The sequence below is a fragment of the Candoia aspera genome, chromosome 2, assembly GCF_035149785.1.
Source record: "Candoia aspera isolate rCanAsp1 chromosome 2, rCanAsp1.hap2, whole genome shotgun sequence".
Classification (NCBI taxonomy): Eukaryota; Metazoa; Chordata; class Lepidosauria; order Squamata; family Boidae; genus Candoia; species Candoia aspera.
In genome coordinates this window covers 8072082-8100026 of record NC_086154.1, presented here as the reverse complement: position 1 = coordinate 8100026, position 27945 = coordinate 8072082, and the positions used below count along the sequence as shown (strand labels likewise).

At 48.4% G+C, this 27945-nt stretch overlaps 2 protein-coding genes across 3 annotated transcripts; one reads left to right on the top strand and one right to left on the bottom strand.

Moving 5' to 3' along the window:
- Window positions 1-213: 213 nt before the first annotated feature.
- On the bottom strand, window positions 214-27791 carry LOC134488878 (zinc finger protein 850-like). Of its 2 annotated transcripts, none has more exons than XM_063291219.1 (4): window positions 27728-27791; window positions 23734-25629; window positions 23408-23577; window positions 214-1342 (listed from the first exon to the last, which is right to left on the bottom strand). In XM_063291219.1, exons 2-4 carry the CDS (start codon window positions 25156-25158, stop codon window positions 280-282), a joined length of 2658 nt encoding a protein of 885 aa, XP_063147289.1. In that variant the 5' UTR covers window positions 25159-25629; window positions 27728-27791; the 3' UTR covers window positions 214-279. The 2 variants fall into 2 exon arrangements, with proteins under 2 accessions (XP_063147289.1, XP_063147288.1); XM_063291218.1 differs by lacking the exons at window positions 23408-23577; window positions 23734-25629; window positions 27728-27791 and adding exons at window positions 2249-2378; window positions 2999-3855; window positions 7071-7196 and having other exon boundaries at window positions 214-1712.
- Window positions 12146-17556, top strand: LOC134488885 (zinc finger and SCAN domain-containing protein 30-like). Its single transcript, XM_063291227.1, has 3 exons — window positions 12146-13274; window positions 14266-14377; window positions 16258-17556. The coding sequence occupies exons 1-3, from the start codon at window positions 12597-12599 to the stop codon at window positions 17127-17129; spliced, it is 1662 nt and encodes a 553-aa protein (XP_063147297.1). The 5' UTR covers window positions 12146-12596; the 3' UTR covers window positions 17130-17556.
- Window positions 27792-27945: the final 154 nt, after the last annotated feature.

Here is a 27945-nt window from a genome sequence, read left to right as displayed (position 1 = left end):
CCCATCTGATCTACCCTCCAGGCATCAAACCATTAACAACTATTGAGTGCCCCCCAACCTCCCATATTTTGGTCTGGACAGATTGGTGAACACACACACATACACATATGCCAGTTTGTTGTAACATCAGTGTCCTGCTCTGAACAGAGGAAAAGGAAACCCTTTGCTATCGCACAATTGCTGAAAACACGCCCCTTCCGGAAAAGGGGAGGAACCAATGTCTCCTTCAGAAAAGGGAGATCCCACTGATTATCCACAGAGGTCCATCCGAGGGAGATCTCAGGAATTCCCCTCTGTGTGGATTCGCTGATGACTAATGAGGTTTGAGCTCTGAGTAAAGCTTTTCCCGCAGTCCAGACACCGGTATGGTTTCTCTCCCGTGTGCGTCCGCTCGTGCGCCACCAGACTGGAACTGCCGCGGAAACTCTTCCCGCAGATGGAGCACTGGAAAGGTTTTTCCCCAGTATGGATTCTCTGGTGAGTAATGAGGTGGGACTTGTAACTGAAGCTTCTCTCGCACACCACGCACTGGAATGGCTTCTCCCCCGTGTGAATCCTCCGGTGCGCACTCAGGCGGGAGCTGACGCTGAAGCTTTTCCCGCACTCCCCGCACTGGTACGGTTTTTCGCCCGTATGGATCCTCTCGTGGCTCACTACCTCGGAGCTGCGCAGGAAACTCTTCCCGCAGAAGGAACAGCGGTAGGGCTTCTCCCCTGTGTGCGCCCGCTCATGGGCCAGGAGGTCAGAGCTCTCGCTGAACGTTTTCCCGCAGTCCAAGCAGACAAAAGGCCTCTCCCCGGTGTGGCTCCTCTGATGTTTCCGGAGCCGAGAGCTGACGCTGAAGGTCTTCCCGCACTCGGAGCACTCGTACGGCTTCTCTCCCGTATGGATTCTCTGGTGGCTGTTGAGGTACGAGCTCTGGCTGAAGCTTTTCCCACACTCTAAACACTTGTAGGGTTTCTCCCCTGTGTGGATCCGGTGATGGGTAATGAGGTTGGAGATATCGCTGAAGCTTTTCTCGCACACCGAGCACTGGTACGGCTTGTCTCCCGTGTGGATTCTCTGGTGGCTGACGAGGCCCGAGTTGCGGCGGAAACTTTTGCTGCAGTACAGACATTTGTAGGGTTTCTCTCCCGTGTGGGTCCGCTCGTGAGCGATCAGCCCGGACTTCACGCTGAAACTCTTTGCGCAATGGGAACATTTGTAGGGCTTCTCTCCCGTATGGGTTCTCCGGTGCGCGATGAGGCTGGAGCTGACACTGAAGCTCCGTCCGCACTCCGAACACGTGTAAGGTTTCTCGCCCGTGTGAGTCCTCTCGTGGACGATCAGGCGTGAACGGAGGCTGAAGCACTTTCCACACACCAGGCATTTGTGGATTTTCTCTCCCATGTGATCGGAACCCTGGCCGAAGGTTTCTTTGCACACGATGATCTTGACGGCTGGGTCACCCTCAGCGGTGTTCTTCTTTTCTGTTGGGGTGACAGTGAGGTTTCTGTAGCCCTCCACCAAAGAAATTGATTTTTGAACCCTCTTCCTTGGAAGTTTTTTCAAGGCCTTTTCTGGCCTCTGCTGGTTTTCAGACATGGCTCCTTGCTCATCCGAGATGGAAATGGCGTCTGCGGTGCCTCCCGCAGGTCTCTCATGGAGCAACACAGGTTCTCTCTTTCGCAGCTGGGGAATCCCTGCATTGTTTTCACTCGTGCATAGATCATCTAAAATAAACCCCAAAGAGTTGGACAAACATTATTATAAAACCCTTCTATCTTTGTTCAGGGGTGAGTTCTTTAAAATCAAGAGGGCAAATGAACCAAGCCATGACACGAAACAAGCCTGCAAGGTTGCATATTATTTTAAAATCATTTTAAAGCAGCTAGACATTCTTTCAATTAATTAACTAAATGATCTGGCAACTTTTCTGTCCATTTCCGCAGGTTCTTGGCAGCATCCAATCACCAGAAAAAGGATGGTCATTTGTGCCACGAATGAGAACTCTGGGTTGAATTTTTCAACTTGCTATTTATTTTTCCTTGTCTGTGTTCTTAGTCCTTTGCTTACTCCCATAATTTACCTTTGACTGAACTGGACTATTTTTAATTGGCACAAGCTCTCCAGGATCCCCAACCGAGGGAGGTACTCCCAGCCTAGCTGAACACAAGGGAATTTGGAGCAGGGGGGAATCTCCCATGAGAAGTTTTTGAAATTGACAGATCCGCTTCAAGGGACTTTGCACTTACGAATGGTGCCTCACCTAAAGAGGTATCATCCAGAGGCTGCTCCTGCTTAATGTCCAAACTCAGTTGGCTCTGCTCAGTGTCTGACAAGGTTCGGTCACTGGTCTTTGGGGAGATCACCCCTGTCTCCTCAAATGACTCCGGCACCTGGAAAGGCAGGAAAAGCCCCATTCAAGGGCTGAGCAACAGGGCTGACCTGAAGAATACCACTAAGAGGATCACAATTCTTACTGTAACTGTGATCTGCTACAAATATTTTTCCCCCTAACTGAAATATCAGCTAGAGATCCCCAGAAGAAGGTTAGAAGAACAGAGGACAATTCTAATCAGTGCCTTGGATTCTCCCTTTATGGTTATGTAACCATTAGATTACTTGAATTCTTTCTCTCAGACAGTTATTTTAAGAACTGTAAAGTGAGGTGCAGGAACTTCCTTTCTTCCTTTGCCCTCCTTATACATCTTTCCTTGCACGTCACACCATTTAGACTATAAATGACTGTCATTCAACAAATCTGCAAAACCTGTTCTTATTGACTAACGATCCAGGTAAAAATGACTGAACAACTGTTAAAAACATCAGCATGTAGGAAGTTGAGGCTAATCAATTCAATTGCAATCGATTTCGGGAGAGAAACAATTCTGGTTCAAGACCCCCTTAATGAAGCATCCTACCTCAAACTGTTTCAACCTTAGAATGTTCTAAGCTTGGAACATTTTGCAGAAGCTTAACCCTGCAGAACCAATCTATTCCTCTGGAAATCTATTACCTGCTGAGTTGGTCTCTCAGCCTCTTGCTGGCTCAAGAGGAAATCTTCAGCCAGAGTCACTGCCTGGGCACAGGTCTCAGGGCAGCCATCTTTGACCCAGCTCTGGATCTCCGGGGGCAGGATGGCCAGGAACTGCTCCAGGATCAGCAGCTCCAGGATCTGCTCCTTGGTGTGCCTCTCTGGCTTCAGCCATCGATGGCACAGGAACCAGAGACGGCTGCAGGCTTCCCGGGGCCCGTCCGCCTCTCGGTATAAGAACCGCCGAAAATGTTGCCGCTGGACTTCGGTGCTGATCGCATCAACCCGCAAGATGGCTGCCTTCACCTTCCTGTAGTCCCCAATCTCCTTGTCCTCAAATGCTTCCCCTTCTTCTTTGAGGCCTGGGATGAGCTGGGACATCCATTTTCCTGGGTGAGTGTTGACCGCCTTTTCGATGGAGGTCAGCAATAAATCATCCCAACGTTGAGGAGCTGGGAACAGAGTGCGCCCGGGTTTGGATCGAGAGATTTCCATCATCTCTGGGGCGTCTTTCTCATGCAATGTTTTCTCTTCGTTTTTCACCAGGACAACATGGTTGCTCATCCCAGTTCCTTCAGAAACATCCCCAGGACTCTGCCCTTCTGTTTTCTTCTCCTTCCGTTCCTCTGGAAAATAATCCTGTTGATCCAAGGGGCTTGTCAAGTCTTCCTCTTCCTCCTTAGAGGCCATTTCAACTCCCCAAGTCCAGAGTGACTTGGGTCCAGCTCGGCTCCCTCCCTTCACTTTCAATTCTCTGTCTCTTCTGACTTTCTGCCCCAATTTGGTTGATGGGAGAAAGGTCCAGCCAGGTTCTGCTTGCAGCCACTCAAGAAATCTGCCTGCCACAAGGACATAAATGTCATTACATTTGTTTATTTATCAAGGACTGCTGGGATACAAAACTACTATAGCCTTCCCAAACTTGGGTACCCTCCAGATTTATGGACTTCGGTTCCCAGAATTCTCCAGGCAGCATGGCCATCGTGGAGAATTCTGGGAGTATGGACATACCCCCTTCTCCCCATTCCTTGAGGGTCTATATTCCTGCAGACTGACACTGGATCCCAGAACTCTCCAGTCAGCATGGCCATGGCTAAGAAATCTGGGAGTACAGACTTCAGTTCCCAGAATTCTCTAGTCAGAGTGGCCATTGCTGAGAATTCTGGTAGTACAGATTTTTCTAGTCAGCATGGTCACTGCTGAGAACTCTGGTGGTATGGCTGAAGATATGCCCAGATCAGAAAATGTGGCATTAAGATGTCAAGCCAAAGTTGGTTCAATACCTTCCTCAGCCATAAAATTCACTGAGCAACCTCGGCCCACTCACATTACCTCCAGAATCCAACCTCCCAGGATTGTTGTGAGGAGCAAAAGCACAGGAGAATAGAAATCCAGTAAGGTGGACATTGATTTACTTCATTCAACTTATGTTGTCAGCTGCTGAAGTGTGATTCTCGGTAAGAATATAAAACTAGAGTTAAAGATTCTCCCCTGTTGCAAACAGAGTTGAAACCAAATTTCTTCAAACCAATGTAACCGTGAAACACTGTGAGGTCCTGGACAAAGTTGATGAAGAAATCGGTCTCAACTCTGCAGGGAGACCCGAAGACTGAGAAATAAATACTGTCAGTCTGCAGGAACACAGACCCTCAAGGAATGGGGAGAAGGGGGTTGTGTTGCAAATACCTAACCCAGATCTAACCCATTCAAGTCTTTAAAGTTGGTGACCAGCACCTTATATTTGTCTGGAAAAGAAATGGCCACTCCTGCCGTGTTTTGTTGTCCAGTTGCAATCAATCCTTCTGGGACACGGTGGCGCTGCGGGTTAAACCGCTGAGCTTGCCGATCGGAAGGTCGGCGGTTCGAATCCGCGTGACGGGGTGAGCTCCCGTTGCTAGTCCCAGCTCCTGCCACCCTAGCAGTTCAAAAACATGCAAATGTGAGTAGATTAATAGGCACCGCTTCAGCGGGCAGGTAACGGCGTTCCGTGTAGTCATGCCAGCCACATGACCACGGAAGTGTCTACGGACAAACGCCAGCTCTTCGGCTTTGAAACGGAGATGAGCACTGCCCCCTAGAGTCGGACACGACTGGACTTAATGTCAAGGGAAACCTTTACCTTAATCAATCCTTCTAGAGACCCAGCTGGTTGGTGACATCTGTAGCAATTGAACCTTCCTGAGTAAATGCTAAGCGTGGACAATGTGTCAGAGGAGTGTTTCTCAACCATGCTGGCTGGGGAATTCTGGGAGTTGAAGTCCACACATCTTCAAGTTGCCATGGTTGAGAAACACTCCTCTACAGCATTGTCAGAATGCAGATCAGAAGCAGAAATGACACTGTGCGCCTGCTGGTCCCTCTTTAAAGCAGCTGCGTCTTTTCCTGGGCTTGCATAACAGGCCTCTAAACCCAAGAAAACCATGATTTAAGGAGGCATCAGCAGCGCACCCACACCCCATCCAAAGGACCTAGATGCACCTATCGGCACCTCCTTCACTTAAATGTATATTTAATAGAACTGTAGGCTTTACTGAGCTAAAAATATATAATCCTGTCAAGATTCCTTCCTGTCCAGGCATTGCAACTCAGTCCCTGTATACAAAATTAATTTTGTTTTTAAATCCCAATTTGCAATCCTAGTCTGTGGAGCAAAACAAAACAAAACACCGCGAAATCTTCTAACCAGACAATGCTTTTAGCAGGACTCAGCAAAAAGGCACAAAAAAGAGGGCCAATTTTGGAATTCTCCAAAGAATTCTCCAAGATATTCCCAACCCAGCCTACCTCATAGGGTGGTTGTTGCAAGGAAAAACAGAAGGAGGGAGAGTTACAGACATCCCCCCACCCCCAAGTTCTGCACAAAAAGATAAATCTAATGAACGAACAAAAACATTAAACGGGATGGGAAAGCAGAAAGAGAGTACAAAAATTATGCTGGCTACTTTTTATTTATTTATCATATTTTTATCACTGCCCATCTCCCCCGCGTGTTAGCTTCAAAGTTAGCTGGAGATGGTAAACTGATTGCATGTTGTTATACCTTGTATTTAGGGAGAAAGAAAATGGTTACTTACACACCAGGCAACAGCAGGTTCTGGACTATGCGCAAAAATAAACAGACACTGCAGCATTTACATTAGCCCGGCTGGAGAGTAATGGTGGATGAGGTCAATTAAGTCAAACTGGGTAGCATTACCTAGTGGTTAAGCTGCACCTTTGACAGGATGGGCTCTCTTCAGGCTGCAGCATCTCCTCTCCCTCTGGAAGTTGGGGAGGTCAACTGAGGATTTTCCAAAGGAAATCAAAGCAATCCTCGTTGCATTGATCCCTTGGGAAAAAAAAAATCCAACCCCACAGAGGTGCCCCATCAAAGAAGAGTTTCCCCCAAACTCTTCCTCAGACAAAAGGCTGACAAAAAAGCAGGGTTATTTTCATGCCTCGGTTTCCCGCCCACCAAACGGTCGAGATCTTTTGGGGCGCTCCACAGCCCCCCTCCCTCTTTAACCACCCCAGGAGGACTCTAACCAGTCTGCAGGTTGAGTCATGGCAACTGGATTTCTTTCTTTTTTTGGTAGAAACGTGTCGCTGCCTGTCCAAGCAGCTTCTTCAGCCTGGGCAAAGGTTGGTGAGGGGACCCCATATATGTGAAGAAGCTGCTTGGACCGTCCCAACCAAAAAGAAAGGAATCCAGTTGCCATGACTCAACCTACAGACAATTCCACCTGGATGACTGAGAATCTTCATCGACTCTAACCACTGTACACCACAGCACCCCCAGACCTGGGGAAAGCTGGGGGGCCCCTCAGGCTGCAGTCTTCTGCCCGCTTACCTGGGAGGAAGCCCCACTGCCGTCACAGGCGCTGACTCCCGAGCAGGAGAGCCGCGGTCGCCACGCCTCGTGCACCGGCGCTGGAGGGCAAAGACGCGGGCAGCATCCTCTACGAAGCCATCCCGAAGAGCGGCAACCGCGCAAGGCGGGCTGGGTTGCGCTGCTTTCTCTGGGTTAAGAACGCCCTCTTTCACACCTGCATCCCTCCCACCCGCTAAAACTCACCTCTGCAACAAGACCGACCCGAGTCTTGCACGGGACTGGCCGGAAGGCAAAGCACGGGAGCCGGAGGCCGGTGTGAGTGCAGCATACAAACCTCGTTTTCCCCACTTTGCAACTAACCTTTCTCCGCCCCCCAGCAACAGGAAGGAACTGGGCAACCACCGAACCGCCTCGCAAGTTTCTTCCCGGCCTTTCTGGCTAGCGCGACCTCGATGGTTTTAACCCTTCACGGGCACCGGCGAGCAACGTGAGAACGACTTGAAGGCTCTCCCTGCACGACGTGCCTACCCCGCATCCCTTCCTCGTCTATGGGTTACTCGAGGAATCCAATTTTTGTGAGTTCGCACGACACTGGGCTCTAAAGCAACCGCGCGCGCGCACAGGTTTGCACAGCGCGGTTGGTTAGCTTGGGGTTTAGCGCGTCGTGAGAACGCGGACTAGATCCTCCCTGCTCTGATTCTCCGGAACACATCCCGGGCAGCCGCCTTTTATGATCCTTGCCCGCATTTAATTTTCTCTAGGCCGCTTTGAGTTCCCTGGCCCCCGGGGCTTTTCTTGCTGGAGACGACTTTTGCCAAACTTCCGTGCCTTGGTTCTCTCTTTCGGCAAAAATGGTGCCATATGCGCTACGTGGGGATGGACCTGCACGTGAAGCGGCGTGAGGGCTAGCCAGAATGTGTAGCCATGTATGTGTATTGGGCAAATCCCCTTTCTTGCACCGCCAAGGAAAAGGATTAACTCGGAATCGGGGTTAGGCATTTTGTGTGAGGTGAGCACAGATCTATTTTCCTCCTCCAAGTGGCCAAGGAAGATGAAAGCCCAAGTAAATGATTGGGGGTTTCAGGTGGGGGGGGGATGAGAGGTTGGCCAGGTCGCCCCTGATATAATGTGGGGTGCCAGAGGAATCTGCTCTCTCCTCTACTCCAGCGCTGCGCAGTAATGCGCGCCAGGCGCTGCACATTTCGAATAGCGAGCTAAAGAGGACGAGGAGGAGAAGGAAGATAATACGCCGGCAACGCAATTCCTGTAAAAAGGACTATCGCGATTTTATTTGGCAAAGTGGAATTTCGAGGTTGGCGGGGGAAGGCAGCTGTTCCCCAGCCCGGCTCCACTCGCCGCTCCCGGGCTCTCCGCAAACGCCAAGCTTCTCCGCCCGGGCTGCGGGAGACCCGGACTCCAGTTTTCTCACGCGCGAGGAAAGGGCCAGGTAGCCCTCGACATCCTGGAGCAGCCAGTCGCCAGGCCGGCCTCTGGGAATCCGGAGCGAATCCTTTTTCAGCGCTGCGTCTAAATGCAGAGGACAGGAGCGGGAGGGCGGCGTAGGATCCCCCCATCCTACGCCTACTCCCATCCCCCTTTTCTAGCTGTGCCTTCTCTCTCCTCTCTCAAGCGCATGTAAGAGCTTTTCTGCCGGAGATGGTGGGAAAGAATACTGTACCAGACGGATTTTTGCCTGCCCTGGTGTACCTTAACGGTACATAGAACCTACACAGAACCTTAAAGGCACAACACGAAAGTGGTAGCTTGGTGTCGTGCATCTCTCTCTCTCTCCTTCCACCTCTCCAGCTCCTGAGGAATCCGGGGTGAGCCCTCTTTCAGGACCCCATCTAAACGTAAACAGGAGTGAAGCAGAAATTTGGTCTCTCCTTTTCTCTCTTTCACAAACACACACTTGCTACTGAAGTAACAAAGGCTTATTTGAAATGCCCATGCGATCTGGGGATCATGGGGATGGTAGTTGAGAACGTTCAAATGTATCCAGGTTGAGGGCTGTACCACTTGGCCATTTGCATCTTCCCATTTAAACTGGTGAGATTTGTACAGTAAAACAGGTCCAAGTTGACTGGTTTGTAGGGAGGGATGCTGGGAAATGTAATTCAGCAAGATTTGGAGGGTGACATCTCCCATTCCTGCTTTAAAGCAGTGTTTTTCAATCTTGGCAACTTGAAGATGTGTGGATTTCAACTCCCAGACTTCCCCAGCCAGCGCGGGGAATTCTGCTGGCTGCGGAATTCTGGGAGTTGAAGTCCACATATCTTCAAGTTGCCAAGGTTGAAAAACACTGCTTTAGAGCAACCCCAGAACCATTCACTCCCTGCCTCTAGCAAGACTGAAGGACAGCTGGGTTCCCTTATTATACTTTAATCGAGGTCTTTGCCATTTCAAGAACAATGGCCAGGATGTTTAATTTAGAAGTTGTAGTCTGCTGGAGTCAAGTCTGATGCCGGAAAATTGCATGGACCTGCAGTATAAAAAGAGTTTGCCTTCTTCTTGGAAGTCTTTCTGACTTCCTTTCTAGCCTACAGCTCAAAAATTTCCTGATGGCTCCCTATCCAAATATTAATCATGTCCAAAGTTGGTTCAGTTTCTGAGATCGAAGTCCATGTAGCTTTCTTGGCAAAACTACTGAAGTGGTTTGCCAGTGCCTTATTTGTGGAGACAGGGAAGGAAAGGAAAGGGAACTGGAAAGAAAGGGGAAAGAAAGAGAAAGAAACGAAAGAGAAAAAGAGAAAGGAAAGGAAAGCGATCGCAAAACCTATTTGGCGTTCAGCAACCTTCGCTGAAAGTCCGCTCGCAAAAGCACGAGGAGGGAGGAAGTGAGAGCGAGATGAGCTTCCTAGACGGGCGCCTCAGAGGCTTCTCCCCGCCTCTTCCTGTCCTGTTTCCTCCCCTGGAAACTGGGTCGTATGGATGTACTTTTTCTCCCCCGGGAGCGGCCGTAGTTTCGGGATCTGGAAAGCGGCGGATCTCCCCTTGGAGAGCGCCTGGGCGAGCTGCATCTTTCTAAGCCAAGCAGAGGAAAAGGCAAGTCCTTAAAGGGGTGGGGCGGGCAAAGGGCCAGGACTCCAGCTCCTGTCATCCCCAGGCGGGGTGGCCGGGGATGATGGGTGAGGCAGTCCCACAGAGCTGTGGGCCGCGGTCCTCCCTCCGATCAGCAGAAGGGAGTTTGGAGGTTCCTTAGCGCTCACGCTTCCCGGCACCTTCTCCAAGGTGGCGCCCTCCAAGTTGGGTGAGTTCCCACGACAGCCTAACCCTGTGCGGGTTGGCTCGACACCCGTCCGCACGTCACAAGAGTAGTCAGTTTGGCACTGCAGGAGAGGAAACCGTGGTGGAGCCCCGTCCTTGCTTCGCTGTTAGGGAAGTTGCGCCCAAGCTTGGTTTGGGGTGTGTTGGGGGGCTGTTAAGTTGTCCTGGTGGCGAGGATTAAGGAAGTAGTATCTGGCCTGGGTTATCCGGGCTTGTTCTTGACAAAGGAGTTGAGGCTTGAAGAAGAGTTGAAGCCCCATGAATAACAACAATGGGAGACAGGTTGGGGTAGTGGGTGAAATACCAGCGTGGAAACGCGGAGGCTGCGAGTCCTAGTCCTGTCCTAGGAATGAAACCAGCTGGGTGACTTTGGGCCGTCCCCTCCCTCTCAGCCCTGGGAAGAAAAGAGCAATGGCAAACGGCTGCCAAAGAACCTGCAGGGACTAGTCCAGGAGGTCGCCAGGAGTCAGGACTGCCTCAAAGGCACAAAGAGCAGCTGAGTTGACCTTGAGCGGAAAAACAACCCACAGAATCAATGCCTTGTTTTACTAGGCCAGCTAAAGTCCCATCCAGGTTGCATCCTTCTGAGTTTCTTAAAATTTGTTCATCGGGGGAGATGGTTAAAAGCCACTTTGGGGGGTGGGAGAAAGGAGGAAGAAATGTTTCAGAAGTGAAAGGTGAAAGGTCCCCTGTGCAAGCACCAAGTCATGTCTGACCCTTTGGGGGAACGCCGCTTTTGCGACGTTTTCTTGGCAGACTATAGCGGGGTGGTTTGCCATTGCCTTCCCCAGTCGTCACCTTCCCCAGCAAGCTGGGTGCTCATTTTACTGACCTCGGAAGGATGGAAGGCTGAGTCGACCTGAGAGAGGCTAAAAAAAAAAAATGAGTTTCACTTACATGGAAGCAGAGTCTGGTTGGACATCAGGCAGAATTTCTGGATGGAAAATGCTGGTGGACCAGACTGCCTGAGGAGGTGGTGGACTTTCCACTGAAGCTGTCTGTTTAGAGATGGGACAGTCATCTACTGGGGATGATGTGGTGGTGAATTCCTGCACTGAGCAAGGAGTTGGACTAGATGACCTCAAAGGTATCTTCCAGCCCTTGCGTTCCGTGATTCTATGAACAAGTGGCTGATCTTTGGGTCAAAGCTGTTCCCTTTTAGGTCCTTGGATGGGGTGAGAAAAGGGGTGTACAAACTGATATTTATCAGATACAAGATTGTAGTTATACGAGGAGCTTTTCCAATTCCTGATGAGAAGATGGAAAAAAGCAATTTACAGTAGAGCCTCCATTTTGGGAAACTATAAGTCCAGCTGGAAAAGGAAAAGCTATTTCCATCGGATGAGAGATACATAGATCCATTAGATGGCAGAAATCTATTTCAATGTTTTTAAATTTCAGTGCAGTTCAGATCTGCCTATCAGTCATCCATTTAATTAGCCCATTAGGCACGAGTTATAATGCCCATTATCCCCAGCCTGCCTGATGATCAGATTAGGAGGATATGCGGTTGGGGAAAATTACTGTGACAGCAGCTTCCTGCTCTGCTGTGGCCAGAACTTTGGACTTTACAAACCGTCTTGTACCATCTCAATCTGCAGTGGTGGTTTTTTGAAAGAAGCCAATTTCAAAACAAGGCTTATGTGGCTGGTTTGTGTCCAGAGGGTAGGGAGGTGATGTGTGCATGTTTGAGCAAAGAAATTTGTTTTTTCCAGAGATAGGGGATGGATGAATTAATCAGCGTGATTAGAGGAACTTTTGAGGTCAGATGCAGCCCCTTCTTGCATAGCGTATTAGCGTTCAGGAGTGATTCTATTCCAGCATTGTTCTGGGTCATATATTTTGTTTGTGTTTTCTGTTTGATTATAATTCATAGAGAGGCATCTTGTTAGCGCCCTACTACAATTTATTTATTTATTAATATTTGGCTAGATTTATATACTGCTTTTTGTACGGAGCCTAATCGGGCATTCATAGCACTTCTTCCTCCTGTTTTCTTTCCCCACAACAATCCTGGAAGGTAGATTGGGCTGAGAGAGAGGGAGAGAGGTGGGGGGGGGGGAGAGAGAGAGATTGGCCCTGAGTCCTCCAGGCAGGTCCCATGGTTGGAGGGGGGCCAGAAGCTGGGTCTCCCCAGTGCCTGCTTACTCCCTACCTGCTGGCTCACTGTCCCCGTATTCTTTTACATTCCCCTGGCCCTTGACAGTCTAGCTTTTTAGGTGCAGGAAGTTGTTTGTTTTTGGTCAGAGGACCAGTCCGGCTGGGCACTCAGAAATGATTCAACCAGGTGTAAACCTGGTTGCTTTGGCTGGCTTTTTCCCATTCCCCCCCCTTCTCTCTCCTGTAGCAAAAGATTCAGTCTTCTGGAAAAACCATTGCTTCTCCAACCAAGCGAGCACACCACTTTGAGCAGGAAAAGAGCCCTCGGACAAGTCCCAGCCCCACGGATTTGCCGACGTGTTTGCAGGCTTCCCTTTCTGCATTCAGGAGAAGAGGGGGGAGATGATGGCCAGCCTGAAAGCCTTGAGCAACGTCCAGGGGAAAAGTGTGTGGGAATTTTGTCCAAAGAAACTGGGAGGGGAGGTGCGAGAGCCGGGCGAAGGGTTGCCCCGGCAGTGGCAAGACCTGGTCCTCACCGCAGGCTACCTGCATGCCGGCTGGGGCGGCAGCCAGGGGCCGGAGGAGCCCAAACCCTGGGACGACACCAAGGGCTTCCTGGCCTCCTTCGAACAAGTGGCCGAGGCTTGTCGGTGGCCCCGGAAAGAGTGGGCAGCCCGGCTTTTGCCCTCCCTCCGCGGAGAAGCCGAGCAGGCTTTCAGTAACCTGGAGGCTCGAGACCGGCAGGATTATGGGAAGGTGAAAGCAGCCATCTTGCACCGGGATGCCCTGAGCCGGGAGAAGCAGCGCCAGCACTTCCGGCGTTTCCGCTACCAGGAGGCCGAGGGGCCGCGCGGGGTTTACGACCGGCTGCAGGCGCTGTGCCGTCAGTGGCTGAAGGTGGAGAAACACTCCAAAGAGCAGATCCTGGAGCTGCTCATCCTGGAGCAGTTCCTGACGGTCCTGCCCCCGGAGATCCAGAGCTGGGTCCGGGAGCGAGGCCCTGCGTGCTGCACCCAGGCGGTGGCCCTGGCCGAGGATTTCCTCTGGATGCAGAGAGAATCTCTGAGATGGGAACAACAGGTAAGGCCCCCGTTCCCCTCCCGTCCACGGATGCTCTACAGTCAGTGGGAAGGTGGGGGAGCAGATGGCCGGATCTCCTTTCCTGGCCAAACGTTCCCAAGGACGTTTCGACCGGAACTAGAAGAGAGAAAACTTTTTATCTGCAAAAGTTTGGCATGCCTCTGCCTTTATTTCTTAACTGGGCAAAACTGTAGTCTTTTGTCAGCAGAAGATTAACTCTTCTCAGGGGATTTGCGGTTGAATATAGAGCTATTCTTGGTGATGCTCCAGGCAGTGTTTTTCTTTGAAAATTATTAGTTTGATTTACATGGTCCCACAGCAGGTGACAGCACCGGACTGATCTCAGAAAAATTAAGCCAGTTGGAACTTGATCAGTCTTTGGATGGAAGACCACCAGGAGATCCCAGGGCGGTGGGCTAGTCTGGGAAGCTTGAGCAGGGCACACCATTCCCTTCCATTTGGTTGGCAAGAAAACTACAAGGACAAATGTATCTATTTTTACCTGTTTTCACATCTTTGCCTGCTTGTAGTTCAAACTAAGGAATCCATAATACGCAATAATAACAATAACAATAACAATAACATCATCAATATCCCAGGTCCTTAGGAAGGACTTAATAGGTGGAATAAAATGCTAAATCCGGTCTAAACATCTGGTTGACTGTGTGACCAACCATAATTTCTTAGATTCGTAAGGCCACCAAATCAGAAAGAGCCAGACTGCATTACAGTCTGTTAACTTGTCAAATGCAGCATATTCTCAGACTTGAAAAGCTCCCAAGGAAAAAACTGAAGGCTGACATCAGCCTCCCCAGCTGGATAAATTTCTTTTCCCTTATTAGGTGAGCATAACAAAGATTTAGCACAAAATCAGGAAACTAAGTCACCAGGCAGATTTCTCAGCAAGACTGATCCTTGCGTGTCTTTACCATTGCCTTCCTTCCCCATTTCTAAGCTCAGTTTCATGTTTTGATCCTGTCTCCCATTGCAGCGGATGACAGCAGCTGTTCCCTCGGCCAAGGCAGAACTGGAGTCATCTGATGGCGGCGGGAGTCTACCGAGCCCGTTCCCTGAGGAAAAGGAGAAAGCTGGAAATTCATGCAGTGAGTAAAAAAGAAAGATTCCTGGGCCTCCATTGAATAAGCCAAAGGAAAATTGGTATGGTTTCCCTGTGCACCAGCCTTTTGCAACCAGGCGTCTTCCACATAAGTTGGGGTTGCAATGCTTTGGCTGAGCTTGCAGGTTGGGGAAACGCTGAGGAGCTGCTTTCACACCACATGCTAAGCTTGGTTACTTTGAAGCTTGGTTTGGTTTTTTGCAGTGTCCCCAACCGTTCTTTCTTTCTTTATTTTTATTTATCTAATTTATCCCCGCCCATCTCCTCCCGTCGGAGGCCTCTGGGCAGTTTACAACAAGTGATTAAGACCATCAGAATAATACAAAAAATAAAATACAATAAAAAGACTATAAATAGAAATAAAGAATAAAGAATAAAAAATCCAAGCGATGAAACATCTAAAACAGTCCAAGTGTGGGAGGACAGTTATGATTTCAGTGTCTAGTGTGAAGCTAGAACACAGGCTAATTCAGGAATCTAGTTAAGCATGTTGGGTAAACCTGGTCTTTCGAGTTCCTAGCCAGCATGGGCAAAGGCAGAAGAATTTTGAGGGTTGTATTGCAGTGTATTTGGTTGGGGAAGGATGCTTTAAATATTTTGGCTTTGGCTGTGTTTCATCAGTCCTTTCCCTTCCCTTCCCTTCCCTTCCCTTCCCCCTTTCTTCATCTCAGTTCCCCCAGAATTCTCAATACAGGTGGTCCTCGTTTAGCATTTGCAGTTACGATGGTGATGAAAAAGTAACTTTGCAACCAATGCCCATGTTTAAGATCTTTGCAGCATTTCTCTCTCACTCACATGTTCGCTATTACAGTCAGTACACTTGTCCTGTGCCTGACCTGTTTTTTTTCTCTTTTTTTCCCTCCTCGCAGAGTGGAGAGATCACTTAAACAAGCAATCTCTTCCTGAGCTGCTTTTCTCTGCAGGCAAGGCTTCCCCAAAAGGTGCTAACTACAAGTTAACAACTCAGAGTTGTGACCTTAATTAGGGGGCTGGCAGCTGATGCCTGAAATTGACAAGACCCCCAACAGTTTCACCCTAAAGGCTTTTGCCTTCTAAGCAGCTGCTGCCAGCAACCTAGGCAAACAGCCAGCTAGGCTTTGATAGAATTTGCAGTCCAACAGCTGCGAGGACACAGCTCTTCCTCCCCCACCCTGCCATGTCCTTTTGGATTAGGCCAAAGAGCCCAGTTCCACATCCTCCTGTGCCCTTTGTAGGACTCCGATTCCTCTGAGCTGTTCAGAGCAGCACCCGTTGTCAGTGGTGAAGAGAATCCCCCTGGATATTAGAATGAGCCCTTCCCTTTGGGCATTCAGAAAGTCTAAACAGGCTGGGTTATTCCATCAGGTCAGGGGGATCAAATTATAAGGTTGTCCCACCTATGATGGAAGTAGTTTTAATTGCAGTTGGGCTGATGGTGGTATATGTGGGGGGGGTGGATTTATACGGGGGATTTTATTTTTCTTTTATTCTGAATTGGGGGGGCATTGTGCACCCCTCAGAGTCAGTTTCTGATTAGAGTGGCCTTTAAGCCCTGTAAATTAAAGAAATAAGACAACATCCTACTTGCCTATGGTGGCTAGGAATTTTAAGCAGGTAAACATGCACAGATTGGATTCCCTTCTTGTGGCCACCCTTCCTCCGGTGCAGAGGAGTGAGTTCTTTAGGAGCCACTTTTTAAAAATCAAGGAATTGCTAGCAGATTACATTTACACTTCGGCTGTAAAAATTGACTTTTTTTTCCCTTCCAGCAGATTAGTAAAATAAAACCTTGCAGATTGCTGTTGTTTTTTTTTAAACAATCCTACTTTAGAGGTTTAGTTTCTCCCTTTTGCCCTCTTTAGATCTCTCTTTATTTTATTTTAGCAGGTGATGTCCGGCAGAGTGAGAATAGCAGGGAAGTCCTGAAGGTTGCATCCAAAAGGGCCGAGCCGCAAAAGCTGGAAGAGATGCGTCCGCTGAGAAGGACGAGGAGAAACTATCTTACAGATAAGTGCAAGAAAAATACCGCTTCCCAGACTGTGGGGTTCCATAACACTTCCATCCCTGAAGAGAAATCTAATGAGAAGAGAAAATACAAGTGCAACGTCTGTGGGAAATTCTTCAGTTATAAGTCCAGCCTGAAGATACACCTGAGGATCCACACAGGGGAGAAACCGTACAAATGCCTGGAGTGTGGGAAGAGCTTTATCCGCAGCGACCTCCTTGCCTCGCATCAAAGGATCCACACTGGGGAGAAGCCGTACAGCTGTTCGTATTGCGGCAAGAGCTTCTGTGACTTGTCCACGCTGATCAAGCATCGGAGGATCCACACCGGGGAGAAGCCGTACATCTGCGTGGAATGCGGCAAGAGCTTCAGTCAGAAGGCGATCCTGAATTCCCACCAGAGGATTCACACAGGAGAGAAACCCCATAAATGCACCGAGTGTGGAAATAGCTTTAGCCGGAGCACCTACCTTGCTTCTCATCAGAGAATCCACGTGGGGGAACGAATGTATAAAAACACAGACGGCAGCAGGAACCTCCCTGAGCAGCCAAAACTGATTCACCCCCCGATCATTCATGTTGAGGAGAAGCCCTATAAATGCCCCGAATACAGCCAGAAGTTGAAGCAGCACTCGCCGTGCCTGGCCCACCAGAAAATGTATGCATTGGGCAAAAGTATCAGTGTTTTTGAATGCGGAGATAAAATTCAGCTGGAAGCAATGGCTTGTGAGACTTCAGAGCAGCCTAGTGATTAGCCCCTGAGCTGGTCACCTATGGCGAGGGGAATTTTCCTCCTGGCGACCGGAGAAATCCCCAATCCACTGGGATTAAAGCGACATGCGGAACTGCCGCTGCTGTGGGAGGGGCAAAAGATTTGAACTCTCTCCCCCTTTCAAAGTTGTTAACTGGAGAGCTACAAGGTGCTACTTTTTGGGGATGCCATGGTTAGCTATAAGTCTCTCAGGTTTTAGCGAAGAAGGCAGTGCTACCTCTTCCCACCCTTCCTTGCCCCTTGTTCCCAAGCCTGGCTCGCCATTTGATGAGTCTAAATAAATTTGGTCAAATATTGGCCCCAGCAATCAGTGGATACTGTCAATCAGTGGAGAAATATTTTCAAAGTATTATCTTTTTATTAAAACAATAAAAGTGACACTGGCTTTTCTCAGTTCCCTGTAATTCAAAGCAGGGCCTCTGGCGTCTTTTGGGACAAACGCTTTGGAATACTATGGGTGCTCACTCAAAATGGCTGCTGGGGCAAGGGGGCGCCTGCACACCGAAACCCCCAAACTAGGGCCAAGCTCATAAGTGATGCTTCCATCCATTGCCAGCTTCTACCGTAACCATTTTTTTTCCCTGGCCATGACATACACTTAAAAATTAAGACCTGAGAACCAACTGAAATATTTTCTAGGCAAAGAAGGAGTGAGAAAGAAACTTAAAACTGCTCCGCCTTGACACTCTGGTGTAAACGGAGGGAAGGGGAAATGCTATCCGGCTTTCAAGATGTTGTTGTTATAGCCTCCATCGATATAGTAGAGTTCGTGCGGCGTGTTTCCCTGATCCAGACTACCTTGAAGAGCAGATTTTCATCTCAAAAGCCTGGCAGTGTTTCCTCTTCCTTCCCTCTTATACCCAAGGAAGTCAAGGCAAGGCAGTTTTCTTTCTCACGCTCTTGCCCCAGACGTGTGTTGCCACACAATCGGGGTGCCTTCTCCAAGGTCATCTCTGCGCTCCTCTACGTACACATGGTGAGAGGTTCCTCTCTCGTTGTGGCAAGCGCCCCTGTTTTCCATCTGCCTGGCTGACAGCGTCGCCTCCAAGCAGAGGCTGTACTTTCTGGACTGACCAAGCGGATCCATAATCGACTTTTCCCCAGGAGGATGCGGGTGCAATCCTTTTACATCCTCACTGTTCCCCCTTTGGATTAGCACCGATCTGCTTCAATTTGGGTAATAGATAAAGAGAACTAAAACTTTCTACTCCTTATGCTGGATGGTTGTCCCAACTTTCAGAAAAAAGGAGATTGCCCTAGTACTACACAGCTGGCATTTTGTGCCCAGACTCCCCACCCCACTGATCATGGAGGGGCCCTCCCTCCCTCCCTCCCTCCCTATATATAGCGACCCAGCTTGCAAACTGATTCTGGGTGGCTAACATAGAATAAAAACCAAATTAAACCCAGCAAAATAAACACTAGCACATACCAGGTGTAACATAACCACGGCCAATCAATTTCCATTATTACAGATGGGTGTAACCTGGCCCAAAGCCCCCGGGGAAAAGCCAGGTTTTCAGGGACTTTCCAAAGGCCAATAAGGTTGGGGCCATCCAAGTCTTTCCCACTTTATTTATTTATTAATTAATCAAATTTATATGGCTGCCCATCTCAAGGACATGACTCTGGGCAGCTAACAATTAAACAGGATAAACAACAAACAAATGTATAAATAATAAAATAGCAGCTGGGCAACAGCACTAACAATCATTCCACTCAGTGCAGCCAAGAACTGGGCTCACCCACACTATCAGGGCCCCAGGCTTGATGGCAAAACTGGTCTTTAAGGCCTTGCAAAAGGCCAGCAGGGTTGGTGCAAGGTCTCCAGGAGGAGGCTGCTCCAGAGAGAGGGCACCAGTTACTGTTCCTGCTAATTGACTGTGGTGGCTCATTCCAGAAGCGTATTCTGCAGTTAATCATTCCCTCTAATGCCCAGTACTTGATGGAGGATGCCAGGGATCCTAATGCTCAGCCTCAGCCAAAGGCAGCCTTCCAGGTGAGTAAAATTGGTTAGGGTTTGTCACCCATTTCCTTGGTGGGAAGTCAGAGGACTGACAGAGATTGGGATCAAAGGCAGGAGAGGAACTGGGAATTTTCATGTCAGCTTCACATCCATACCAGGAAACTCTCAGATGAGATCTTTTCTGCTGCTTAGAATTCTAAGAACCGGGTGTTGACTAGAAGCCAGCACAGCTTTGTTCAAAGCAGGTTGTGCTGGACAAATCTTACTGCTTTTCTGGGGACAAAGTGAGTACAGGTCATCCTTGGTTAACAACCACTTGTTCAGTGACGGTTCCAAGTTGCGATGGCACTGAATGAGTGGTGGCTACAACTAGTCCTTGAAGTTCCAGCAGTCCCAGAACCCAAGCAGTCACAGGATCATGATTTGTGACCTTCCCTGTTGGCTTCCCACAAACAAAGTTGGTGGGGAAACCAGCAGGGAAGGTCACAAGTTGCTCGGGTAAGTCTCCCTCTACCATGCACCCTCCTCAAGTCTTGCTGTGCTTGCACCACACCTCCCCGGCCATTCATACACCCTTGTGCATCCTCCCCCACTCGGCAGCAGCAGCCACCCAAATCCCACCGTGCTTGTGCAGAGCCTCCCTGGCCACCCCCTCATTCCCTCTCCCACCTGGCAGCAACCACTTATGTGCCTGCCATCCTGTTTGTGAGCTGCCTGGGACTTGCAACTTCCTACAGGCTTCCTCACTGACTTTGCTTGTTGGAAGCTGGCAGGAAGTTGGGAGGAAGTGCTTGTTTAACAACCTGTGGTCCTCGCTTAAGGACGGCAACAGGGACTGCAGGGATTACAGTTGCTAAGTGATGTGGTCACGTGACATCACACTTTACAACTGCATTGCTTAGCAACGGAAATTCTGGTCTGCTATTGTAACCTGAGGACTACCTGTAGATTAGTGGATGAGGGGAATGCTGTAAATATACCTAGATTTCAATACGGCATTTCATAAAGTTGACCGTTGTCTCTTTCTTGATAAAATGTGGGATGGATGATCCCACCACCAGATGGATTCGCAGTTGGCTGAACAAACATAGCCAATACGTGGTTGTTCGTTGATCTATGTCTACAAGGAAAGGGGTAACTCAGCATTTTGTCCCGGAACCCGGGTTTTTCAGCATTTTTATAAATCACTTAAATTCAGGCCCAGCTCGAAACATTTTTGTGCCCTAGGCAAAGTCATATTCTACGGTTTGGTTCATCTTCTGATTTTGTTAGGCACCCTTGTTTCTTTTTTTCTTCAAGTTTTTGAGCTTTATGCTTACAATTTTCTTTTCTTGGACATTTTCACCCCAAATCACAGTAAATAATTTTAATTACATTATCATACATTGTTGACATATGGCAACAATTATGCAAAATTATATTTAACGCTTGAGCAGGCACGCTGGCACACAGACTGCACCGTTACCACTGTTCCATGTATAACTTTGATACGCTGATAGTCATGCAACTCCCTCGCTCTGTACCTTCCTACCAGACCTGTGTCTTGCTTCAGTAAAGTTATCATATTCCTGAGGTCCACAGTTATAAGTTCTTTTTCATGACTTGCAACATCTGGTTAGCATGCTTTTCACTACTACTCGACCGATTTTGTGGGTGTTTTTAAAAAGTTTTTCAGCCTCCTGTCGCTAGATGGCGCTCTAGAAAAAAAAAATCAACCCGCGCGCCTAGAAAGCTGTCAATACAGCAGCGGCGTCTGTGGTTGCTGAGGACCGACTTCCAACGGGGGGGGGGGGCTGAAACAATAGAGTATTGGATGGCTACAGGGGATGTCAGAGGAGAGGAGGGGGGCAGAGGAACACGGTGTGGGTCAGGGACAGGGCACAAGAGGGTGTGGTGAGCGTGCATGAGAGGTGTGGCACAGGTCAGGGAGGCTGCGAAAGGGTGCGGCGTCGGTCTGGGAGAATATGCGAAGCTGCGAGGGGTTGTTCAAGAGGTGCGGCAAGGGCCAGGGAGGGTGCATGAGAGAGGGGGTGTGGGTGGGCTTACCCCACATTGACTTTTCCCTGCAAAAGTCCCGCAAGCAAAGACTTTGCTAATAGGAAGCTGGCAGAGAGCCTCCGAAAACCATCCAGTTTAGACTGCCAGCTTCCCCATTGACTAGCGGGAAGGTGTCAGCAAGAGTTGGAAATGAGGATCACGTGACCTCAGCTGACCACGACTGCAGCAGTGCTGAAACAGCCACAACTTCCTGAAATTTCATTCACACAGGAGTAATGTGTCTTGGCATTTTGTAAGTTAGCCCATGTGAGGCACCCTGGTTCAAAGATTGTTGCCCTCTGATGCACTGTTTTGCGCAACTGGAGGTTACAAACAAACCAACAGACACAAGAGTTTTAGCAGTAAATAGATATATATTTTAGTAGGGTTTGTGGGGGTCTAATTTATCTATTCTTTTTATTGTAAAGGGGTTACTTGTTGGGTATTCCACTGTTCCCTTAGTGTCAGTGTTAATGGGTCTCTTTGTATCTTTGCATATTCAGATTCACTTAATATTCCTTTCTTTCTCTTCCGCACTTAATTCTTAAGCATGACATAAATTGTTAAGATTATCTTCAGACTCATACCCATTGCCCCACTTTTTGCATTCTGGGGTTTGGGTATACATATGAGACATCTCCCAAAATAAAAAATACAAAGTGTTTGCAGAATGGTAATCAAAAGAAACAGATGATCTGCAATAAACCACTGCAGTAGCCCCCCAGCCAGCCATGGCCTCTCCAAGTCATTCCATTCCATTCCATTCCCTCTGTCCTACTGTCCCATTTTATTCCCCAAAGACATCAGTATTCCGTAGCCACTTAGTATACTTTGTCCTCCCTGGGGTGGATTCTAAACACAGTTTTAGAATGCAAGATTTTGCATTATGGTATGGCCCCCTCAAAGATCCAGAGGCTTTTGAAGCATTTCAAGCATTTGCAGCTCCTAACCGTAATAAAATGGGGCATCATAACAGGTGTGCACAAAAACACGGCACAAAAAAAGAGTGAGAGAGAGGAAGGGAGAGAGAATTAAATGTAATTTGAATATCTCAAAGCTTAGCAACTTTGCAGAGGTTTACATTTGAAGCCACTCAGAGCTTGAGTCTCAGGCCAAAAGAGCCTCTTGCTTCCTCCCCACCCTCGGCCTGGTCCTGGTTGTTGAGTGTCCCTCTGCAAAGGGATCATGTGCAAAGTGATCTACTAGGGGGAAAAAAAGTATTATAACTTGATCTCTGAACTGGGTTCCTAAAATGAACAAGCCTTGAATTCTTTGGTGACTTCTGAACTCAGCAAAATCAGGACCGCTCATCTGCATAGTTAAAATACCACTTAGCGGCTCCAAATAATTTTCCTCTCTTTTCTTGTAGGGATTCAGTGGAAAAACTTAAAAAGAAGCCCTGAGAAAGGAGGGAAAGAAATGGAAACATCTCCCATGTCTTGGGAAGGGAGCTTTGCCTTTCCTCGGCCCCACGTTCACAGCAACGCTGACACTACCCAGTTTCTTTCCTTCTCAAAAGCCATGAATGGTTCTTACACAATCCATTTCTAGACATAAAACATAGTCCAGTGTGCAGTTCTTTTCTCCCACCTCCACCACCGAGGGGGATGCAACAAAAGGCTCAGCCCCTTGGCACTGCTATCGCCCACAGCCGTCCAAGGCTAACAAGAGGCACCTCCAGGCAAACAGGATCACAGCAGGGGCCGTTCACAAATCTGAAGATCCTACGCTCAAAACCACAATCCCTTTCCTCTTCAGCTCAATCTTCCTGCCGCTCTTATCCATCATGTTCAGCTGCAAGGCAGAAGAGCCTTTCCGTCTGAAACTTTACAGTCCTTTTGTCACTGTCACAAGCTTCCCTAATATATTCTCTCATGAAATCTGAGTGCTCCTCTCTCTTTTTCATTTATCTTTTAGGACCTGCAGCAGCTTACTGGGGAGTTCTGCTGAGAGCCAGACAGTATTGTTGGCCTTTCTCAAACTAACATTTCCCACTTTTTTCTCTCCTCCGTCATCTCTCATACTGAGACATGTTTGACTAAAAAGTATCAGCCCAGAAATTAAATATTTTTCAGCTGGATGTCTAATGGGACATGAGAAGTGAAATTCAAGCTTTCTCTACACTCATCACCTTCTGCCCCATGTGGATTTTCTTGTGTCTGCAAAGGGAAAAATTTGTTGTGAAGCACCGTCCGCAGTCTGGGCATTTGAATGGTTTCTCTCCTATGTGTAAACCTACATGATTTATAAGGCTAGACCTAAAACTGAAATCTTTACCACAATCTGGACACTCATACAGTTTCTCTCCTGTGTGAGTCCTCTGGTGTATCACAAGGTTGGAATTCTGACTGAAACTTTTCCCACAAACTGGACACTCATACGGTTTCTCTCCTGTGTGAGTCCTCTGGTGTATCACAAGGCTGGAATTCTGACTGAAACTTTTCCCACAATGTGGACATTCATATGGTTTCATTCCTGTGTGAGTCCCCTGGTGTATCACCAGCTTGGACTTGGAACTGAAATTTTTTTCACAATCTGGACACTGATAAAGTTTCTCGGCTTTGTGAGCCATCTGGTGTATCACCAGGTTGGACTTCAGACTGAAACTTTTCCCACAATCCAGACACTCATACGGTTTCTCTCCTGTGTGAGTCCTCTGATGTCTCACCAGGTGGGAATTCCGACTGAAATTTTTCCCACAATCTGGACACTCATACGGTTTCTCTCCTGTGTGAGTCCTCTGATGCATCACCAGGCTGGAATTCCGACTGAAAATTTCCCCACAATACGGACACTCATACGGTTTCTCTCCTGTGTGAGTCCTCTGGTGTTTCACCAAGTGGGAATTCTGACTGAAACTTTTCCCACAATCTGGACACTCATACGGTTTCTTTCCTGTGTGAGTCCTCTGGTGATTCACCAAGTGGGAATTCTGACTGAAACTTTTCCCACAATCCGGACACTCATACGGTTTCTCTCCTGTGTGAGTCCTCTGGTGCATCACCTGGCTGGAATTCCGACTGAAACTTTTCCCACAATCTGGACACTCATACGGTTTCTCTCCTGTGTGAGTTCTCTGGTGCATCACCAGGCTGAAATTCCGACTGAAACTTTTCCCACAATCCAGACACTCATACGGTTTCTCTCCTGTGTGAATCCTCTGGTGCATCACCTGGCTGGAATTCCGACTGAAACTCTTCCCACAATCTGGACACTCATACGGTTTCTTTCCTGTGTGAGTCCTCTGGTGATTCACCAAATGGGAATTCCGACTAAAACTTTTCCCACAATCTGGACACTCATACGGTTTCTCTCCTGTGTGAATCCTCTGGTGCATCACCTGGCTGGAATTCCGACTGAAACTCTTCCCACAATCTGGACACTCATATGGTTTCTCTCCTGTGTGAGTCCTCTGGTGATTCACCAAGTGGGAATTCTGACTGAAACTTTTCCCACAATCCGGACACTCATACGGTTTCTCTCCTGTGTGAGTCCTCTGGTGATTCACCAAGTGGGAATTCTGACTGAAACTTTTCCCACAATCTGGACACTCATACGGTTTCTCTCCTGTGTGAGTCCTCTGGTGCATCACCTGGCTGGAATTCCGACTGAAACTTTTCCCACAATCTGGACACTCATACGGTTTCTCTCCTGTGTGAGTCCTCTGGTGCATCACCAGGCTGCAATTTTGACTGAAACTTTTCCCACAATCCGGACACTCATATGGTTTCTCTCCTGTGTGAGTCCTCTGGTGCATCACCAGGCTGCAATTTCGACTGAAACTTTTCCCACAATCCAGACAGTCATACGGTTTCTCTCTTGTGTGAGTCCTCTGGTGTTTCACCAGTTTAGACTTCCAACTGAAACTTTTCGAACAATCTGGACACTCATACAGTTTCCCCCCTGTGTGAGTCCTGCTGTGATTCACCAGGGTGGTGTCCTTGATAAAGCTTTTGCCACCTCTAGAATACTGGTAGGGCTTCTTGCCAGTGTGGGTTCTCTCATGCATAATCACCTGTGACTTGTAATCTGTTCTTTTCCCACTATATACACCTCTGTGGGGCTTTTCCACCAATGATATTCTTGGATTTTCGAGGAGATCAAAACGATTTCTTTGGTGGTCCTTTGATCCAAGCGACTGTTTCCTTCCTCACAGGGTGAGGTTTGCGTTACTTTCTGCCCTCTGCAGCTATCCAGATGACCTCTTCCTCCCCACTGACTTCCAGATATTTCCCTCTTTCTCAGAATTTGGAAATTATCCCCCTTGACCTTTTCATGGAATATTTGAGTTCCACATAATTCTTTGCAGCTCAAAAACTCTCTTCTGGTTTTTCTCTCCCTCGTCTGTCACCTGCTGGGGAGTTTTGGGGTTCTCTGGAGAAAGTGGAAAAGATTTGTTTGCTGGCTTGATTTGCTTTCCTTTTTAATGCTGCTTGTGATTCTCAGTTGTCCAGAAGGCTCTTGTTGGCAACCTTTTTCTCTGTAAGATTCATATACAAGTCTTAGTTTAATTATTGTCTATAAATTGGCTGCACAACATGTGCAAACAACAACAAAACAGCATACATTACAATGAAAAAGGAAAAGTGCCAAAACATTAGATTAACCTCTAGTATTCATTGTGATTCATTTGACACATAGAAGACTAGCGAGGTCTGAGTTCAAATCCTGGTATTCATTTGCTGGCTTGGGTCAATTACAGATTCTTAGCACAAAGGGTTTTCTGAGATAGACATCTGGAAATGCTGGGGAGATTCTACACATTCACATACATGCACATAGAGAGAAATACAGATACACACACCTACAAATGAATGTATGTAGAAAATCCATGTATATTTCAGCCTGCAAAAGGTCCCAGAAGTGGATATGGTCAAACTTTTGGGGCTACTTGGAGAGGGCTGAGTGGCCTCAAAAGATGAAATGGTGCCCAAAGCATCTGCCAGATTTAAGGCACCAGTTTTGTCCATTAAACTCCTCAGTTCCAAATAAGAAAAGGGCAGAAAGTCCTGTCTACAACCACTCTGGGCACATCACCATACAATACAGGTAGTCCTCCTTTCTGACTGCAATTGGGACTGGCAACTCTGTCACTAAGCAGCTCGGTCATTAAGTTGCTCTCCAAGTGAGATGGATGGGGAATAAATTGGATATATAAACTAAAAAATAAAGATGACGTCCCATGAATGTGCTTACAACATCAGTTCTGACTGAGGTTATTAAGCAAATCACCGTGAATGGAAGACCACTAGGAAATCCTATGTTTGGTGGCTAGATTTGGCAATAAAAGGAAACATCACCATGGGTCGTTAAGTGCAATGTTGTTACCTGGAATATTTAGGCTTCATTATTAGGTTTTTTAAAAAGGTGATATTAGCATTTAAGCATGGCATCCGTGCCTTCTTTTCAAGTTCAGGAAACCATGTTTTCCTTTTACCAAAATCCTTTTTTGGTTCTACGTGGAAAAACTAGCCTTTTCAGCAACTACACAATAGAGAGCGTATTCTGAAAGTCCGTGAATACACTTGCAAGTTTTAAGATGATACAAAACCGGCAGGGAAAGGGAGTGGCAGGGAAAGGGAGTGACGTAGCCCATAAATTTGCCACCTGTGGAATGTTATCTAGATTCAATGTTTCCTATTGTTCAATTCTCACATGTAATCAATGTCTTTTATTGTTTGATTACTTGCCTTATGACGTATCACGTCTACCAAATGTGTCATTTGTCTCTGCACCCTATAAAAGGACTTGACACCCCCCCCTTAATAGAGGCTTTTGCTTTTGCCTGAATTGCTCTGGGATTTGTGTTTTCAGGTAGGCAAAAAGCCACCTTTGCAAAGTTAGTCTCCCAAATTCAGGGACCAAGTTTTCATCAGCCAAACTTGGGGTGCCTGAGTATCTAGGCAACAATGTCACATGACCGTGACTTGCGGCTTCCTGCAGGATTCTCCATTGATTTGGCTTGTCAGAAGCTGGATGTGGCAAAGAGCAACCATATGGCTGCAAGACACTGTCACCATCGTAGTGTTGGTTGCCAGCACCCAAATCACTTTCACGGCCACAACTTTGAGGACCAGTTGGAAGTCTCCTTTGTAGCGCCATCCTAACTTTGAACAGTCACTAAACAAGAGGTAAGCGAGGACTACCTCTACACCTGAACGCCCCAAATCGTCCTCAATGGCTATTTTAAAAAAACGGCTGGGTCAAGCAGGGTCGGACCTGGTTAATACAGGGATGGGAGAGTCTGTTGGCTGGACTCGGAAGGAAAAAAAACCCAAAACGTCCCGGGAGGCAGCAGTGGCAGATCCGTCCCGTGCGGTTGCCAAGGAAACAGCATCTCCCCAAAATCACAGAGCGTCAACGCGGACGCGAAGGAGACCCCCTAAATCTCCCGACCGCCAGGAAACTGCCTGCCCCGGTTTCAAAGCGCGCAGCTCCCGAGGCAGGAAACGCGGGGAGGGGCGGCGCGGGGCGCAGCCGGCGTTTTCCGGCGGGGTCGCTCACCTGACTCTCCCCGCGGAGGAAACGAGGCAGCCCCGCGCGCTCCCGCCCTCGCCTCCCTCCCGGCCTCCGCTCACCTCCCGCCGCTGCTGCTCCGACCCCGCGAAGACCACAGAGCGCTCCTCCGCGCCGGTCTCCCCCCAGGCAGGAGCCGGAACAGGAACTTCCTCTGCCCTCCTCCTCTCCTCCGACATCCCCTCTAGCAATCCAGTTCTCCATTGTTTCAGCTCTCCCCCTCCCCCTCCCGTTGCATGTCGGTCCTCAGCAACCACAGACGCCGCTGCTGGATTGACAG

Bases quoted from the DNA above. Each gene is read 5' to 3' on its own strand.
- LOC134488885 (XM_063291227.1), top strand. From the start codon at position 12,597: ATGATGGCCAGCCTGAAAGCCTTGAGCAACGTCCAGGGGAAAAGTGTG. The intron at 13,275-14,265 runs GTAAGGCCCCCG...CTCCCATTGCAG, and splicing joins CTCTGAGATGGGAACAACAG to CGGATGACAGCAGCTGTTCC. The intron at 14,378-16,257 runs GTGAGTAAAAAA...TTATTTTAGCAG, and splicing joins GAAAGCTGGAAATTCATGCA to GTGATGTCCGGCAGAGTGAG.
- LOC134488878 (XM_063291219.1), bottom strand. From the start codon at position 25,158: ATGCATGAGAGAACCCACACTGGCAAGAAGCCCTACCAGTATTCTAGA. The intron at 23,578-23,733 runs GTGATACACCAG...AGTTTCAGTCAG, and splicing joins TCAGTCTGAAGTCCAACCTG to AATTCCAGCCTTGTGATACA. The intron at 1,343-23,407 runs GTCTAGCCTTAT...AAAGTGCTTCAG, and splicing joins GGTAAAGATTTCAGTTTTAG to CCTCCGTTCACGCCTGATCG.